The sequence below is a fragment of the Furipterus horrens genome, unplaced genomic scaffold (genome assembly GCF_987537825.1).
Source record: "Furipterus horrens unplaced genomic scaffold, mFurHor1.1.pri manual_scaffold_3, whole genome shotgun sequence".
In the NCBI taxonomy this organism is placed as follows: Eukaryota; Metazoa; Chordata; class Mammalia; order Chiroptera; family Furipteridae; genus Furipterus; species Furipterus horrens.
This window is the reverse complement of record NW_028327173.1, coordinates 116069916-116088473: the sequence shown is the minus strand read 5'-3', so window position 1 is coordinate 116088473 and position 18558 is coordinate 116069916. Positions and strand designations below refer to the sequence as shown.

The following is an 18558-nucleotide window of genomic DNA, read 5'->3' as shown; positions in this document are numbered from 1 at the left end:
CTAACTGTGGGTGGAGGTAGTTTTCCGGGGTGGCCTGTGTTCTCCGGGAGCAGAACCATGTGAGCTTTGACTCTGTAAGGGACGGTACAAGAACTAGGACCTACTGAACGAGAATTATGGTTGAGTCCACAGGTTCTAGCTTTAAGCAACTCTAGCTTAAATTTCCGCTGTCATTTAATGTATGGGGCCTTATTATATCCAAAACAAAAAATTTTCATCTCTACAGTGGGCTAGAGCTATCAATTTCTTTAAACGGTATTAACTTCCATTATAAATTACATCAGAAAGCATTTTACACACTAATTCATTTTTTTCTAAATAGATACTTAAAAACTTAAAGAATTATAACTTATTGAGAAAACAAAGCTTGCCCTTTCTGAGTTAAGAATTTAAGAATACAAGACCTAAAATCAAATTCAAATTAAGTAAGGTCCAAAAATGGTACAAACCTCAAAGAGCCAAGCTAGGCTCCGCCTCCGTGCAAACCCTGCCCACTTTGGCTGCCCGACTCAGACTCCAACACTGGAACCCCGCCCCTCTCTGCGAGGCCCCGCCCTCTAGCACCTGATGTAGGTTCCCATTGGGCGAAGCTGGATGCTCTGTACACACCCAACAGACACGCCTTTCGCCAAGGCGTCTTTGCGCCTGCGCAGCAGCGCCGTCAGGGAGCTAGGAACTGGGGGCTGGGAAGCGGGAGACGGAGGTCAGGCCGGATCTTCCTCCGTAATAAGAAGCAACGCGTCCGGCGGTCCTGGCTCCGTGGGTCCTGTCGGATCGGATCTGGGCGCCGCTGCTGTGGCTCCCGCCGCGGCGGGTGCGATGGAGGCCGTGCCGGAGCCCAGCACTAATGCCGGCGGAGGCCGAGACAGCCGGCGGTTCTAGTAGATGTGTCGGCGACTGCAGCCCGGGCTCTCCATGAGCAAGCGGCGGCGGCGGCGACGGGTGCGACTGCACCGGCTGTTTTCGGTCCCCGAGGAGGTACGAAGAGTCGGCTTCTTGGTGGACGGAGGCTGCTGCCGCGAGTGGCAATGCATTCCGCGGCCCAGTTTTCTAGCCCATTGCCCGCAGTCCCAGGCACTCAATGGGGCCCCTGCCCGGACGCGAACAGGGGCGTCCAGCCTTCTACACCAGCTTCTGGTTCGGGGACCCGCCCGCGGTGCGGAGCCAGTGCTTGGTGCCAGGCCTTCCAGGGTGTGGCGGCCGGGGGCAGGGTGGGCGTGGCTGGAGTGCCGAGGGGCTCAGTAGGGTGCCCACAGCGCGCCTAGCGGGTCCCAGCCGGGAAGTCCCGCGCTGCTTCAAGGGGGAGCGCGTGGCCATTTTTCCGATTATTTCGGAACGCTGATTCCAGAGGGGACCTTTAGGACCCCCCAGCCTTTAGGGTGTCGGGCAGCCAGTGCCTTTGGCAAATGGTCTGGTCCTCATGACCAAAGTGGAGTACAAATTGTCAACCTTGGAAATGACGGGGATAAAAAAAAAAAAAAGGAAGGAAGGAAAGAAGGAAGGAAAGAAAAAGAAGGGTGGTGTTTTTCAAGGAAGTAGGAGGTCGGGAGTTAAGCAGGTTTATTCAAACTGCAGGGCCTCTTGAGGCAGGAAAAGATAGCCGAATAACTCCTCAAGGATTTCTCATCCAGTGCCCAACGAACAATCTTAGGTGTGGCGAAAACAAGACAGGTTTAACTAAAGCTCTTTGCAGCCACATCTCCATCTTTGTAAGTAATTTTCAGTAGTTTCTTTGGGACAAATCACCACGTTAGTGCGAACACTAGATTGTGTCTTCTAGCTGCTCCAAAACTCTACACCCACCCCCCTTTTATTTTTCTTTCCAGGAAAAGACTAAAGAAATTTCATTACATCAATACATATAAAACTGTAGTTTAATTCTCTTAGAATGTAACTGTTGCTTTATAGAGCTATAGTTACTTTTCATTCGGTCATGTTCAAAAGATAATTTGGAGGAAAATAAAACACTAGAGATTTACGGTTTCTTTTCAATGCATTATTTAGAAATTTAAGGTCTTAATTTTATGACCTTGCTGCAAAGTTCTTTATATTCGACAGAAATAAGTCAAACCATGAAGAAAATTATATTTAAAGTATTGAGTGCCTTATGATTTTCTTTCAAATCTCCGGAAATGTGTTAGTTCTTAAGAAACTAAGTGTGTTTTCCTGGGTTCCAAATTTGCCACGCCCTCTTATTCCTAATTGGTTAACTAGAACCAACCTGTTAATGAATATATATAAACATCTACACTTCAGCCTAAATATAGTGCTGAATATTTTAGCGTGTAGCTTATCTTTCCTCAAGCCAAAAATACTGCTGATGTGTTTAATATATCATGAAACTGAATTTTTAGTCTGCTAGTATTGTAAAATTAGTTTGAACTAAATTTCTTGCTCAAATAAAACATGTAGGTTTGCAATATTGAGTGTTGGATTCATGTTATGTTTGGGAAGGTGTGGCACTTCAAAAGAAGGTCAAAATAAGACACTGACCTCATCACTCACTTCTCTTTCCTATTCCTCAGCTGCTTCCCTTTTTTCATAAAAATACTCATACTTTTCGATAAAAGTAATATATTGGAAAACACTATGATTTTTTTCGACCTTTTTTTTTTGTCCCAAGTAAAGCAACTTTTCAATTATTTCATTAGAACGTCACTCTTTAATTTTTTTAAATGTTGCTTTATATCACATTAATATGACATGAACATGTTTATTAGTATACTGTCAATGACTTTAAAAACAAAATACTTAGCTATCCTTAAGATTGGGGGAAGGATAGGTGCCAGTTTAAATAGGAAGGACACATCAGTTCATTCTCAAAACATACAGAGAACGGAATCAGGATACTTACAAAGTTCCGAATCAGATCTCACAGCATGGCTTCTGTAATTCAAATTGTATTGGGTTGGCCAAGAAGTCCTTACGGTTTTTTCCTTAAAATAAAAGACACATTTTTCATTTTCACCAATAACTTTATTGACTTGGATATTTTTAGTATGTCAGCTATATCCTGCCTGGTATAACTGTTCTCAGTTAATGTCCTGATTTGATTGCAGTCAACTTCAGCTGGTCTCCCCAACCATCGTCCAGCGAGAAATCTCCAGCATGAAACTTTGCCAATCACTTTTGACACATTCGAACAGTCACAGCATCTTTTTTGTACACTGCACAAATCCTTTTTTTTGCATTTCAGTTGTTTTTACCTTTCTTGAAATAAAAAAGCATAATACTCTGAAAATGTTTATTTTCTTCCATCTTCAATATTAAGATGGGTACACAAAACTTCACCAATATTGATAAGTTCTTTTTAAGTGCACGCTCATATGACAGCTGTCGCAATACAATCTAACAAAATTGTTTCAAATGAAGTTAAAGACAACTAAGCACTACTAGAGCCAGCTTACGGAAAAAACAAATTGTTTTTGGCCAACCCAGTAGGATGTCTAGCATGGTCCTAAATTGTAAGTAAAAATCCCAGTGTTCATAGAAATGATTTTTATATTATATATGCTACTATTCAGTTAAGTTCTCATAATTACTCTCCATATGTTATCTTTCAAAGCTAGTTGATCATTATTCTGTAGCCCAAATAAGGATTTCATTGCAATATATTCATTTTATAAGTGAAACTACACATATTAACAAGAAAATGAAGCATAGCTTGTATTTCATGGGGTGAAGGAGATTTAGATTAGGAATGTATACAACCGAATTTAGATTGTATCTTTAAATAGCTTTACTTTCATTTAAGATTTTTTTTATTACAGGATTTTCCTATATCACAGATAAAATCTTCAGTATAATGGAAAGGCCTATCAAATGGTTATTCTTTACCTCAAAAAAAGGTTGCAGCTTAAGTGGTCTTTCCAAAGACAATGCATATTGCCCCCAAAATGACTCATAGCTAGAATTGTTTTCAATATTTTTGTTATATTGGGAGGCCATTTAATCAAATTTAATTGAAATTTTTAAATAGCTTTATTTCCATTTAAAGATATGATAGGTAGTCACATATATGTTCTAACTTTTAAAATACAGGATGAAGACACTGTTTGAAGAGATCAAAGCATCAATTAAAAATAACTATAACCAAGATCGCTCATTTTGGAGGCCTGTTCTTCCTTGGGGAGGTGTTTTTACTATCAAAGCTGGCCGCAAAGCAGTATCCTGTACACCACTCTATGTTGAAATAAGACTAAAAAATACCTGCACCATAGATGGATTCTTAATGTTATTATATGTCATTCTTCATGAAAATGAAAATTTTCCCAGGGAACTTTCTCTTCATTTAGGTAGAGAGTTTGTGGACTGTTTTCTTTATTTAATGGACACCTATAGTTTTACAACTGTGAAGCTACTTTGGATTTGGGACAAGATGGAAAAACAGCAATATAAATCTGAAGTTCATAAAACTTCATTAATAATTGATTTGTTTGGGAATGAACATGATAATTTTACAAAAAATCTCGAAAATCTCATGTCTACCATACAAGAGAGTTACTGTTCCAACTGGCGATGTCCAACCCGAGTGCAGGAAGATCAGCAGCGCACAATTAATATAAAGTAAGTTGCTCTAAAGTCTGTTTTATGTTCTCTGAAGTCTGTTTTGTCAGTTTTAACAGAAATAGTTTACTTTTTTAAGTAAGTGCTATAAATATAAATCTATATATAGTTAAAGCACAACCCTGTGTAATTGCTTACACATAAATCAGCCACACAAATTCAAGACTCTTCAGTAGCTCTCATGACTGAAACATCCAAACATCTTAGAATTAACTTTAAAAAACCAACTGAAAACTATTTCACTTGCAAAATAATGAGTTATTCAGAGTGCAAAGTATGTTGCCCTTGCTTTGAATTTACTAATGTGTCTATGTACATAATTTATTCCAGTGTCACAAATGTAGCCTCTTGAAAACCACTATCCAATATTTGTTTCCAACATAATGTTTCCCCCCTTAAGTAGATCTGTATTGAGTCAGCTAGTTCTACATGAACAAGAACAGTGAAAGTACTCCCCATGTTTTAGCCAGGGCTTATGGTAATTATAGACAGAAATCACAAACTTGGAATCTTAATACCTGGCGAAAATGTGGCTATAAAAAAGCATTTTCACTGACGAGGAAAGGTGCGGATAGCCTGCTAAGTATTTTTTACTTTTAGAGAGAAGGCAGACCTTCGAGCTGATGAGTGACAGAGAGGAAGGCCAAACTGGCAAGCCCTAGTGGAATGTGGGGAAACATTAAAACCCCCATGGGGACTTGAGCGGTGAAAAGGGATAATTGCCAGTGGAGGTGAAGGGGTTGGAGTAAGACAGAAAAACAGACCCAAACACATTGTTGTCAGAAAATGTATTTGGCCCTATGGCCCAGAAAAACAGCCTAATAGATTGTTCTCTTTGGGGGATATATATCCCATACTCTAACTTATTAAATTCATATTTCTTTATAGCGTATTTACTCTAATATTATAACATCATGATACTCATGGAAAGCTGAAGATATTTTATTCTTTTTAAAGTCTAGCATTTAATGTCTTTTTTTAAAAATAAACTCCTCCCATTTTCCTGTACTGCTGATATGAGGATATTGATTTTGAAATCTCATCAGGCAAAAAATGTTACTCTAAATCATAATGGATTAAAAAGCACTTCAGAAATTTGTCTTTTTTTTTAACTAATACTTTAATTTGCATATGTTTTGGAACTATAATGAAATAACTTTCTTATCTATTTTTCAATCCTGTATTTAAAACAACTTCCAAAATATGTAGGAAAAATTTTTTAACAAATCAGGTAACTGACGCCAACAGTGGCTACAGCTTAGTCTAGCAACTTTAGTAACCAGCTGCTTTCCTGATTCTGAGTCCTACTTTCTTCCCCCTAGACTAGAATCCTTTCTATTGATTCCTCTGGAGAAAAAAAAATTTTTTTAAAGATTTTATTTATTTTTCAGAGAGAGGGGAAAAGAAGAAGAAAGGGAGATAAACATCAATCGACTGCCTCTCACAGGCCCCCCACCCAAGGACCTGGCCTGCAAGCCAGGCATGTGCCCTGACCAGGATTCAAACAGGCAACCTTTCGGTTTACAGGCCGGCTCTCAACCCACTAAACCACACACCAGCTAGGACTGGAAAATTATTTAAAGTAACAACCACTGCATATTTCAGTTTACAGAAAGATTTAATGTTTCTTGGAAAGCTTTATGCATTGACATTTATTAAATTTAACTGGTTTCTTTACTATCTATAAGAAACACAGAGGTAAATAACAGAGCTTATACTTTTACTTGATTTTCTAATAACGAATCGACCTGTAAATTTTGTAATCCTAATAATGTATCTACCTGTAAAATGTTGAAGCAATTCTTACATGCATTTTGCAATTGTTGTAGTCCTCCCCAAGAAATTCCACATGGAAACTTGATACGACTGGCTGTTGATGAGTTATTCTGTTCCAGGATTGAACTGTGTGAAGAACATGGGTGAGTATATGATAGCCATTTAAGATGAAAGTATTCTGCGTTGTTTATAAAGAAACCTGGACTGATAGGTGCTTTGATGTTAAAGGAAGTCTAACATTTTTTAAACCTTATAACACCATATAGTTTCCTATACTATCTTATACTACATTGTCATTATCAAGCAGAATATAATACTACGGTTAATTGACAAATACAAAGCAAATGCCTTCTTTTTTTCCCCACTGCTGAATAGGTACAATGAAACCTTTGTTAACCGGAACCCAATTAATTGGGACTCTCAGTTAACTGGATTTTCCCCTGCAGTCCTCATTTAGGAGAAAGGGGTAAATTACAACCAAAAAATTTAACAAAGTAAAAAAAAGGAAAGAAATCCAAAAGGACAGAAAGAATATATTCATCCCAATCTCTTAACTTCTATATCTATAGTATTATATAATGAAAATTAATATTTAGAAGAATGATCTTACAGCTAACTAATTACGAAAGAAGAATAAAATATATTCAGTTAATTGTACTTAAGTTCAGAAAGCAAATTAATGTATTTTAGCAACAAATACTGAAACAAAATTATTTTTCTGTTAACTTAGTTTAGTCAGTAATGTTTATTAACCAAAATATTGTACGCCAAGCATTCCAGTTAATCAAGATTTTACTGTACAGCTGTATTTGTTGTATTCTGATCCACATGCTTCATACCTGATACTGCTAAGAAAACAGAATTTGCTTTATCCCATGGCAAAAGGAAGCAATTACGGAATTTTATCCAGTCTAAAGAGTCCTGTAAGAATTATATTATTCCCCTCTCTGCCATTATTTCCCTTTGAAACCATCTTATATAAAAAAAAGTTTATCTAAAAATAAAAGCAAAAAAATTTAAAAAGCAAAAAAATAAATAAATAAAAGCTACTCACTTGTATAAGCCTAGATAAAATAGCTAGCTTTTCTTGGAGTTTTAAAAGTATCATTTCTTGTATATAGAATCTCAGAGCTTGTAAGTTTCTCAGAACGGATATACAAGGGTAGGCAAAAGTAGGTTTCCAGTTGTAATACAAATAAATAATATGATAATTAATAAATAATTCAAGAATAAATTCTGTGTTTCACGTATTCAAAACTGAAAGCCTAATTTCGCCCACCTCATATAAGGTAGTAATATAGCCACACCATTACCCATACCTAAAATAGATAATTATGCTTATTATGACATAAAGTAATAAAGACAACCCAAGTGATAAAAGGCAGCTTTATTCCAAGTTTAATCAAGTTCATGCCTATTTTTGATTTTAGGTGTGGTGGCCTAAGAGAATTTTCCCAACGAGTTTTCTGCCACGGAGCACCTCCTTTTGTTGTCTTAAATATGCAGCATTGGAAATCTGAAGATCTGGCATATGTACCCTATCACTTGGATTTATCTGATCACAAGTAGGTGGTTTTTTTGTTTCAGAAAACTAGAAAAAATAAATTTACTTTATGTTTTTCTGCTATTCTGATTTTGTCCAGCCCTTAAGGTGATACTATTAAAAAGATCAGAACTGTTAGGGGGGAAAAATGGGACAACTGTCATTGAAAAACAATAAAAATTAAAAAAAAAAAAGAGATCCTAACTATCTTTAACTTTATATATCCTAGATGAAATCAGAATCTGTACAGGGAGTTAGTCTCTGGCATTGTGCATAGTGGTTAGGTGCTTGGATTATGGAATAAACAGAATTGGGTTCAAACCCAGTGCCACCTTTTACAAGCTGTGTGACCTTGGACCATTAACTTAACCAGTTTAACTCATCAGTTTTCTTATCTATAAAACAGAAATGACAGTATCTGTCTGGTGCCATTACTGTGAGGACTTAATGAGATAGCACCTGAGAAGTGTTTAGGATAGTGTACCTACATATAGTAAACAATAAATACTGGCTATTACTTATATTTCAAGTCAAAGTAGTATGTAATATGAAGTCATCATTTAAAAATAAAATGCTGCTGTCATCATTATAGATAAAAATATCTGCATATAAATTAGGACATACAACATTCTTTTAACTTTTTGCTTTAAAAGTTTTTGGTATGTTTTCTCTATTTAATAGAACTGTACAGATTATGAATTAAGATATATATTTTTTAATTCTTAAATTACATCAATTCAAAAAACTCTTAAGCATTTTATTACAAATTACAAATTATAGTACATTAGCTTTCCAGATGGATATATTTTTCTGGGCATAGACTGCAAACAATCTCAATTTTTTACTCTGTAATTAAAATTTAAGGAATGTTTATCTTAAGAACAAAGTACTGTAATTCTCTGCTACATTGTCATTGAACTTACAGGTATTTGTTGGAAGGTGCCACATTATTTAACAAAGAGGAACATCATTATTCTGCAGCTTTCCAGATTGATGGACATTGGATGCACTATGATGGCCTCAGAAATGTGAATTTAATTTTGTTAAATAAACCCCCAGAGTTTCTCCTCTTGTCATCACTGGTTTATATTCGAGCAACAGAGAAATAAATATAGACTGATGCTAAATTTAATTGTTTTCCCTCCTGCCCAAGCTCCCCAAGATGAAGGGCTTTTATTTTGTATATACTTGGTATCCAAGGAAATAGTTCAACTATACTAGTTTCAGAGGTGTATATTCCATTGTTTAGCCCCAGGTAAATGTTTTATATAGAGAATCTATGCAAAAAATGTTTATATTTCTTTTTTCTATATCCAGGTTTATTTTTATACAAGCATATTTTATGTTGAAATAAAATATATCTTTGTATTTTTTATTTATATGTACCTCAAAGATTTTTTACAATTTTCTCCTTGAATCTAAGAAAAGATTTGTCATTTGAATCTCAACTTTGGGAGACAGGAGGGATATCAAAATAAAACCTGGGTACAGGTCAGTGTTTCCATTTATATAAATTTCACAGTTCAAAATGTATCTGATCATATTTCTTTGCCCTACCTCACTATAATCCAAAGTGCACTACTGGATCTAGTATGTATTTGAATGTACAAGTTATAGACGGCTTAAGTCTCTTTTTACCTTTTGTTTTGCCTAATTTCCCTGAAGCAATTTTTTACATTTTTGGTGAGAATGTTTTTCTGGGCTTGAATAATTTATAATGGCAAATTTCTTTAACCACTTGCTCAAGTATTATAAACCTGCCAAGTGATCTTAAGTACGTATTAACTAAGTTCCTAAGCCTAATTACAGTTATTGTTAAAAATAAATTATATAACTAATTTAAACATTTATCTCATGGTTAAATGTAATGGAAGTTCTCCAATAAAAATGTATTTTGCAGGTAAGACAACTATAAAAATTAGGCAACTGAGTGTTTACAAATGTTGGATTAACAGTAGAAATGTACTTTAAATATATAGTTAAGAGAAAATGGATGCTTGGAAACATTTTTCAAGTAAGTCATTGGCACAGGAAAAAAACTAAAAATTTTCCAGTAACATCTGTGGCTCCCTTATAAGTTGTAAATTGGTAGCTTTGATTTGCAATAGAAATCACTAGAATTGTATAGATAATCAGAATATTGTGTTTCTCATCAAAGACCCTAAGGTCTCTCTGTCTTGCAATTTAAAGGGGAAAAATTAAGTAATATTCTTAAGGGAAAATACTTTTTGAAATTTACTACAATTTTTTTAGTGTTTACATTTCATTAAACAGTCCACCTTAGGTTTTGGGTTGAGATTAAGCGCAATATATTTGGAGATTTCTACATGATAACCCAGGTCACTGCCATATACCAAATTGCTATGTTTAATTCAGTAAATTGTCTTATATTGGCATGGTACCACATTGAGAGAACTTACTGAAGAATGGATAGATCTGAATGATACTCTGCTGAGAATGCCTCACTTTGAGCAAATACTATAAAAATTCCTGTTTTTCATGAGATAAAAAGTAGTGACTTATTTAAATAGTTCCCCGCATGTATTTAAATGGGGTTTGGTTTACAGTAAACGTTTCTGGGGACACTATTGCATGAATCAAAGTATACAAAAACACAAATTCTAGCATATATATAAATGGTATCATTAACAAAATTATTCCTACTACAGATTTATTTTTTTAGGAATTGCACTTTAATTGGAATGATACTAATTTATCACAAAACAATGACTTAACCTACCTCACAGGGTTGTTGTGAGGATTTAAATGTTTGTTAAAATCTTGACTACCTTGAACATGCTAATAAACATATTTGTTTCTACCTCTTTCATGTACAGGCAAGCCTCCTAAATTCTCTTACTAATGAACTTTTTAGATTTTTTTTTTAATTAGACAATAGATCAGATCAATAATGGATTTAATATGTAATGGAATTTATGTCTTCTGGACCCAAGATGGTTGGGTTTAAGGATAATAGGTACTTTATTTTTATGGTAATGTTTGGTTGATAGAGAGAAGAAATTATCCCCTGCTAACCAAATAATAGAAAAGGGGTGAAAAAACAATGAACTAGGTCATATGCAGAATGTGATGGTTGAGGGTCTGGAAAATTCTTTATAACCTTAAACACCGTTAGAGAAATTAGAGTGGGGGGGTGCAAAGATATTAGGGAATAATCAAAATGCCACTAGGCCTATGGGGAGAGCAAAAATGATATTAAAACCCTGGCCTCAGAGGACAATAAAAAATAAATACAGCAAATTTAAGGAGGAATTTCCAATCCTTCAGCGAAAGACAACTTTTCCCTAAGATCACTTGCAACTTAGCAAGTGATCTTAGATTTATTCCTTCAGGGTGACTTTTCACTATTAATTAATAGAGTCGATTTAATATCTGAGGCCTTCTCACTGGATCTGATCCAATCAAAGAGGGAAAAAAACTAAAGATTACTGACTACAAGCAGGCTATACATGCTTCTGGGGTGAATTTTATATTCTATTTAATTCTTAGAGTATGAGCAAACAACTAAGCTATATATAAGCAGATTGCTATAACAATCTTGTTATAGCATATCAACAGTTTAGTTTTATAATTAAATGAATTGTCAATTATTTGAAAATAATTGTAATGCACTATAAGAAGAAAGGGTAAGCAGTTCACGTAAAAATGACTGCAATAAGTACCAAACTACAGCCAAAGTAAATATTTATACAAGGTGGGCAAAAGTGGGTTTACAGTTATTCATATGGAAAATAATACAAGAACAACTGTAAACCTACTTTTGCTCCACCCTATATTTTCATCTTCCTTTGTCAATGCTCTAACATTTGAAATCAGCATCAAATTCTGCATTAAACTCTAAATTCACATAGCTTTTGAAGTTCATCTTAATGATTCCTTACTAACAGCTTCCAACACACCCAGGTGGCCCAGGTTTCACTATCTGGTCACCTGGACAACTTTTAACTTCAAATTTAATTTGATCCCAGGGAAAACATAATCTTTTAGTCTACCTCTGGGAAATTAAGAAGTTAATGGGGAGTCTCTGTAGCTAGATAATTTCTTTGTATGCTGATGTCTACTTTCAATGAGCAATCAGTTCTATTGTCCATCTATTGTTTTTTCAATGAGGTCTTCTGCAAGCTATCAAGAGGAGAATCTTGAAAATGACAAAGTGAGCTGCTCTGGCAGGGCCCTAAATATATATGGACTGAAAAAGGAGCTTGGGGAGCAAAGGAGCTTGTAGACAAGTTAACTATGGTAGTGTTAGAAATCTGTGTGTAGCTTCATTTTTGTCACTTCCTTGTTTTCCCTTTGAATTCCGTAGACTTATTTTTTAATATGATTATAAAAATAACATATAAATCAGTAAAAACTCAGTACGTCCAAACAAAAAGTATAAAGAAGAAAATCATCCATGATTTCTCCATCCAGCATGGCTCTCTCATACTGAAGAGAACCAAGAATCAATGAGTCAGGGCTTTGAAATAGGAATCTGGGGTTTGACATAGTGGCGACAGAAATAATCAGCATGAAAACACTTGGAGAGGGAAGTGAGACTAAAGAAAATTGCTGTGACCACCTGTTCAGACATTTCTTTATACCTAGACACTTGCCTTCAGAAGTTTTTATCTTCTCAAACTTTCAAGAATTCATTATTTTATGAAAGATGTCATTCCTTTAAGTTCTACCTATATCTCAAAACTACTATTCCAGGTGCCAGAGTTGGGAAGCAAGACCCTGTGGTATACATTGTCCTCAAAAGGATACAACCAAATAGATTTTGTCTCTCTGTTAACCTAACACAAGTAATAGAAGATTAAAATACACTGAGCATGATTAGCTTGCTTTAAAGATAGAGTAGGAAAAACTATATGAGGGAGTTTGTGAAGAGAAGAGAAGGGAAGTAGACGTCTCTGCACATTCAACATATGAAATTTTAGGGCAGAGGGAAAGGAAAGGAGTAGAGAAGATGGCGGGAAACAAGAGCTGACCGGTGTTCAGGTCAAGTAGCCACCAGGCTAAGGCTTGGAGGAAATGACTGGCTGGAAAAATCTTTACCCAACCAAGCTAAGCTTGATTTGGGGGGCTACAGGCTAGAACAAATTAATATGAGATATACTTTCTCCACAACGTTCACTTAATACATACCTACTATCTACTACCTGCTAGTTGAACCAGATACAATTTCTGTCCTGAGGGTATACACGTCTAGAAAAGGGGAAAGATGAGCCAACTGATGACAGTCCAGAGGCAAGTACTATGGCCAGGTAAGCACGTGAAGCTTTGAGGGTACAGGGGAAGAGCAGATCAGCACACATCTGCTATGAGCTCTTTAAAATAAGCCTTGCACAGTTGCTGCCTAGCATTCATGCAGTAGGTTTGGGGAGGAAAGACTGTCCAGTTTGTGATTTCAAAGCTAATTGTCAAGTCCTATTGCCTCTACCTCTACCCACAAAGCCTAACGACCTTTAATTTCTGTTAGAAAGCTAGAAACCCTAAAATTATAGATAAAAGAATTTTCAAACGTCATTACATTTAGAAATCTGTTGTAGCTAAAGTAATTCACAAGAATTAATAATCTCAAATACTTTCTAATAAGAGGGAGGAGATTTGAGAGGAAAGTGAGAGGGCCATTGAGATGTCCTCTTTAAATACTTGGTGAGCTCTGGCCAGTGTGGCTTGGTTTGTTGGGGCATCTTCCTGCACACTGGAGGGTTCGGGGTTCATCCGTGGTCAGGGCAAGTGACTGGGTTGCAGGTTCAGTCCTGGGTCAGGTGTGTGTGGGAGGCAGCTGATTGATCAAACCTCTCTCTCTCTCTCTCATAAAGAAACATTTTTAAAAAATTAAAAAATGCCTGGTGAATATTTTGACTGGACTTGTCAGGACTGAATTTCCAACTCTTGTAGTCTTCCACATGAACAGTAGGTGGCAGAAGTTCCTCAGTGTGGAATGTAAAGGAACTTTCTGGCCTTAAAAGTATTAAGTTCCAGGTAACACCTGTGTAACACGGTTGTTAGGTTTCTAACAAATGCCCTGTTATGCGAATCCGTGTTATACGAAACAAAGAACTAGTACAAAAAATGAGGTTAAGTTCCAAAAATTTAAAAAGCATACTATTATATTTTTATAATGAAGAGAAATGTCTTTATTAAAGCAATTTTCATCAAAAGTATTACATATTAATAAGAATTAAGTAATGTTTTCTTCATCACTACTAAGCTCCATTAACCAAATGCATTTTCTTTTTTACAAGATAGCCTCATCCTCTGAACTTTCTTCGGCATTATCTTGATTTCTATGCTCTACTTTTTGCAAAAAATCTGTTATTTTAGATTGCTTGCTTTTAGCTGAGAGATCTTTATAAATTTCATTATATGGTGCTAAGCACTTTTGAAGTTCTCTCTTAAACTTTGTGCTCTTTTCAGTGCAAGAATCTTCATTTAAGAAATATGACTAACTGTCTAAGTCTAGGCCTTTATTAACACTTTTTAGAGTGAACTGATACAACATACGCACGCAAATGAAAATTTTTAAATGAGTTATCTTCTGCTCTTAAAAGCTTTTATCACATTCAGTATTGTGCGGGGATTTCCCTAATTTTGTGTTATATGGGAGTTTTCCCCAATTCTCTAGCCATGTTAGAGCGAAACCATGTTATAGAAGTACTGTGTTATACGGGGGGTACCTGTACTTTATAACTTGAGGCAAGTCCCATTCTCCTTCTGTTTTATGACACTATACACACTCATAACTTGGGGATAACATTCAATGGTGATGTCTTTGATGAGGTTAGCTATGCCCTCTGACAACAACGCCCCAGTTCAAATATTTGTAAGTTGACTGGGGTTTCTTCATCTGCTTCCCCAACTCTTGTGGTTTCTGGACTCTTCTATGCTTTCTTTCTTCTTTGAAAGAGTGAGGAATTCCTGTCCCTAGAGAGCTTATGGAAATGCCAGAAGACCTGATTCAGGACTGACTTTTTTTACTCAGGAAAAAAGATTAAGGAACTGCAGACTTTCAAGGTAAATCTTGTTACGTGACCACACTACCACTGAATTATCTCTGTCATTGTCAGTGAGTCCTACACTACCAACTTTTATGCTGTCAGGAAGAGGCAAGAGTATGGCATAGCAGTTAAACACCTGGGGAGTCTTAACCAGATTGCCGAGGGTTCAAATTCTGACTCAGTCACTGATTGTGTGGCTTTGAGCCTGTTATTTAACATCTCTGTTCTATTTCTACTGTAAAATAGAGATAATAGAATAGATTTCATAAGGTTGTGGTGTGGATTAAGTGAATTATGTATAGAATTTAGTGTGTGGCACATAGTAAGCACCATGAAAATATTAGCTACTGTTATTGTTGATTCCTCTTTCAATATTTTATTAAGAAATGAAATTAGTAGGTGAGTAGTGCTGCTGTAGAAAATGAGCTAAGTGCTGTGTAAGTATTTTAAGTTTGTTGGCTGAAACCATTGCTGGCATTTCTGTGGCAGTTAAGCTCACAGAACAAATTATGGTATTAAACCAGAAAAATGATAAATTCATGAATTAGCTTGAAATGCACAAACAAAGCAAAAGTTAATGTTGGAGAAATATGACTAGCTTAAATTTCCCTAGATACTAAATGATAATGAAATGTCCTGCCCTGGCTGGTGTGGCTCAGTGGATTCCCAGTCAGGGCACAAGCTTGAGTTGCCAGCCAGGCCCCCAGTTTGGGGTGTGTGAGAGGCAACCACACATTGATGTTTCTCTCCCTCTCTTTCTCCCTCCCTTCCCCTCTCTCTAAAAATAAATATATAAAATCATTTTTTTAAAAAGAATATCCCATCTTGTTCCTGCTCAAAATCAATTATCCACCATATATTGTTCAAAAAACATTTATTCAAAATCTATTAACATCTTGCTCTGAAACTTTTTGACACATAGTCCTCTGAACAGTGGAAACCACCTACTCAAATAGAATCTAGAACCACTGCTATTTAAACTCTTAACTTCTAAGGGCACACACAAAACTATCCTTTCCAAGACTTTTCTTTCTGATCACGATGACAAAAGTGATTGATACATCCTTATTTAGATCCTGCTTTACTCAATAAATGACTTAAAGAAGTTTTTCAAGTATACCAAAAACTAGAAACTTTTCATTCTTTTTGTATTGAATTAACTGAGGTGGTATTGGTTAATAAAATTATATAAATATCAGGTGTACAATTCTATAATACATCCTCTGTATATTGTATCATATGTTCACCACCCAAAGTCAAGTCTCCTTCCATCACTATTTATCCCCACTTTACCTCTTCTACCTTCCCCTACTCTCCTTTTCCTCTGGTAATCACCATACAGTGGTCTGTGTCTATGAGGTTGTTTGTTTTTTTTGCTAAATCACTTCACCTTTTTCACTCAACTACCCAATTCCTCTCCCTTCTGATGGCTGTCAGTCTGCTCTCTGTCTCTGTGAGTTTGTTTCTATTTTCTTAGTTTATTTTATTAGATTCCACATATAAATGAAATCATATGGTACTTGTCTTTCTCTGACTGGCTTATTATACTCGGCATAATACCGTCCAAGTCCATCCACATTGTCGCAAAAGGTAGCATTTTCTTCTTTTTCACAGCCAGGTAGTATTCCATTGTATAAATGTACCACTGCTTTTTTATCCATTCATCTACTGAAGGGCACTTGGGCTGTTTCCAGATCTTTGCTGTGGTAAATAATGCTACAGTGAACACAGGAGTGCATATATTCTTTCATATTAGGTTTAGAGTTTCTTCAGATATATTCCCAGAAGTGGAATCAATGGTTTAAAAGGCAGTTTCAGTTTTAATGTTTGAGATAACTCCATTCTGCTTTCCACAGTGGCTGCACCAATCTGTATTCGCACCAATAGTGCACTAAGTAACGCGTTCCCTTTTCTCCACATCCACGCCAGCATTGTTGTTTGTTGATTTATTGATGATGGCCATTTTGATAGGTGTGAGGTATTTCTCATTGTGGTTTTAATTTGCATCTCTAATGATTATTGACGTTGAGCATTTTTTCACGTCTATTGGCCATCTGTCTGTCCTCTTTGGCAAAGTGTCTATTCAAGTCCTTTGCCCATTTTTTAATTGGATCGTTCGGGTTTGTTGCAGTAGTTTTGTTTGTTTGTTTGTTTTGGGTGTTGAATTGTAAAAGTTCTTTATAAATTTTGAATACTAACCCCTTTTATCATTGGCAAATATATTCTCCCATTCAGTGGGTCCTTTTTTCATTTTGTTGGTGTTTTCCTTTGTTGTGCAAAAACTTTTTAGTTTGATGTAGTCCCATTAATTTAGTTTTTCTTTTGTTTTCCTTGCACAAGGAGATATAGCAAAAAATATTGCTATGAGAAATGTCTGAGATTTTACTGCCTATGTCTTTCTTCTTGGATTTTTATGGTTTTGAGTCGAACATTGAATCTTTAATTCATTTTGATTTTTCTCATATATATGGTGTAAGGTGGTCTAGTTTCTTTTTTTTCTTTCTTTCTTTTTCCATGTAGCTGCCCAACTTTCCCAGCATTTATCAAACATATTATTTTTACCCCATTGTATGTTCTTGCCTCATTTTTCAAATATTAATTGATTATAAAAGGTGTTTCTGGGATCTCTAGTCCACACTATTGATCTATATGTCTGTTTTTATGCCACAATCATGCTGTTTTGATTACTATAGCCTTGTAGTATAGTTTGATATCAGGTGGTGTGACACCTGCAACTTTGTTCTTTCTCAAGATTGCTGTGGCTATTCTGGGTCTATTGTGTTTCCATATAAATTTTTGTAATATTTGTTTTAGCTCTGTGAAATACACCTTTAGTATCTTGATAAGAATTGCATTGAATCCATAGATTGCTGTGGTTAGTATGGACATTTTAATGATGGTAATTATTTCTATTCATGAACATGGCATATGCTTCCATTTATTTGTATCTTCTTCAGTTTCTTTCTTTCTGATGTCTTATAATTTTCCAAGTATGGGTCTTTTACATCCTTGTTTAAATTTGTTCCTAGATATCATATTTTTAAAAATATTTTATTTACTTTTAGATAGAGGGGAACGGAGGGAGAAAGAAAGAGAGAGAAACATCAATGTGTGGTTGCCTTTTGCACATCTCCAACTAGGGACCTGGCCAGCAACCCAGGCATATGCCCTGACTGGGAATTGAATCAGTGACCCTTTGTTTTGCAGGCTGGTGCTCAATCCACTGAGCCACACCAGCCAGGGTTATATTTTATTTTTTTGATGCAACTGTAAATGGGATTGTTTTCTTCGTTTCCCTTTCAGAAAGTTCATTATTAGTTTATATAAATAAAACTGATTTCTGGATATTAATTTTGTATCCTGCTACTTTACTGAATTCATTTATCAGTTCCAGTAGTTTCTTGGTGGAATCATTAAGGTGCTCTATGTACAGGATCATGTCATCTGTGAATAAATACAATTTTACTTCCTCCTTTTCAATTTAGATGCCTTTTATTTCTTCTTCTTGTCTGATTGCTGTGGCTAGGATTTCCAGTACTGGAATAAGAGAGGTGAAAGTTCACATTCCTTTCTTGTTCTCATCTTAAAAATGCTTTTAGTTTTTTCCCATTGAGTATGACATTTGCATTGAGTTTGTCATTTGTGGCCTTTATTATGTTGAGA

The 18558-nt window shown here is 35.7% G+C and overlaps 1 protein-coding gene across 3 annotated transcripts in view; it reads left to right on the top strand.

The window, feature by feature from the left end:
- Positions 1-668: 668 nt before the first annotated feature.
- DORIP1 (dopamine receptor interacting protein 1) overlaps positions 669-18558 on the top strand; it is a 39974-nt gene continuing 22084 nt past the window's right edge. For 2 of the 3 annotated variants that reach the window (XM_090270110.1, XM_090270111.1), the window contains exons 1-4: positions 669-978; positions 4042-4566; positions 6396-6485; positions 7773-7907. In XM_090270110.1, coding sequence (XP_090126236.1) covers positions 4043-4566; positions 6396-6485; positions 7773-7907 — 749 coding nt within the window. In that variant the 5' untranslated portion in view covers positions 669-978; position 4042. Of the gene's footprint in view, positions 979-4041; positions 4567-6395; positions 6486-7772; positions 7908-8810; positions 9013-18558 lie in introns of those variants that run through there. The other variant, XM_090270109.1, reaches the window with a different exon arrangement.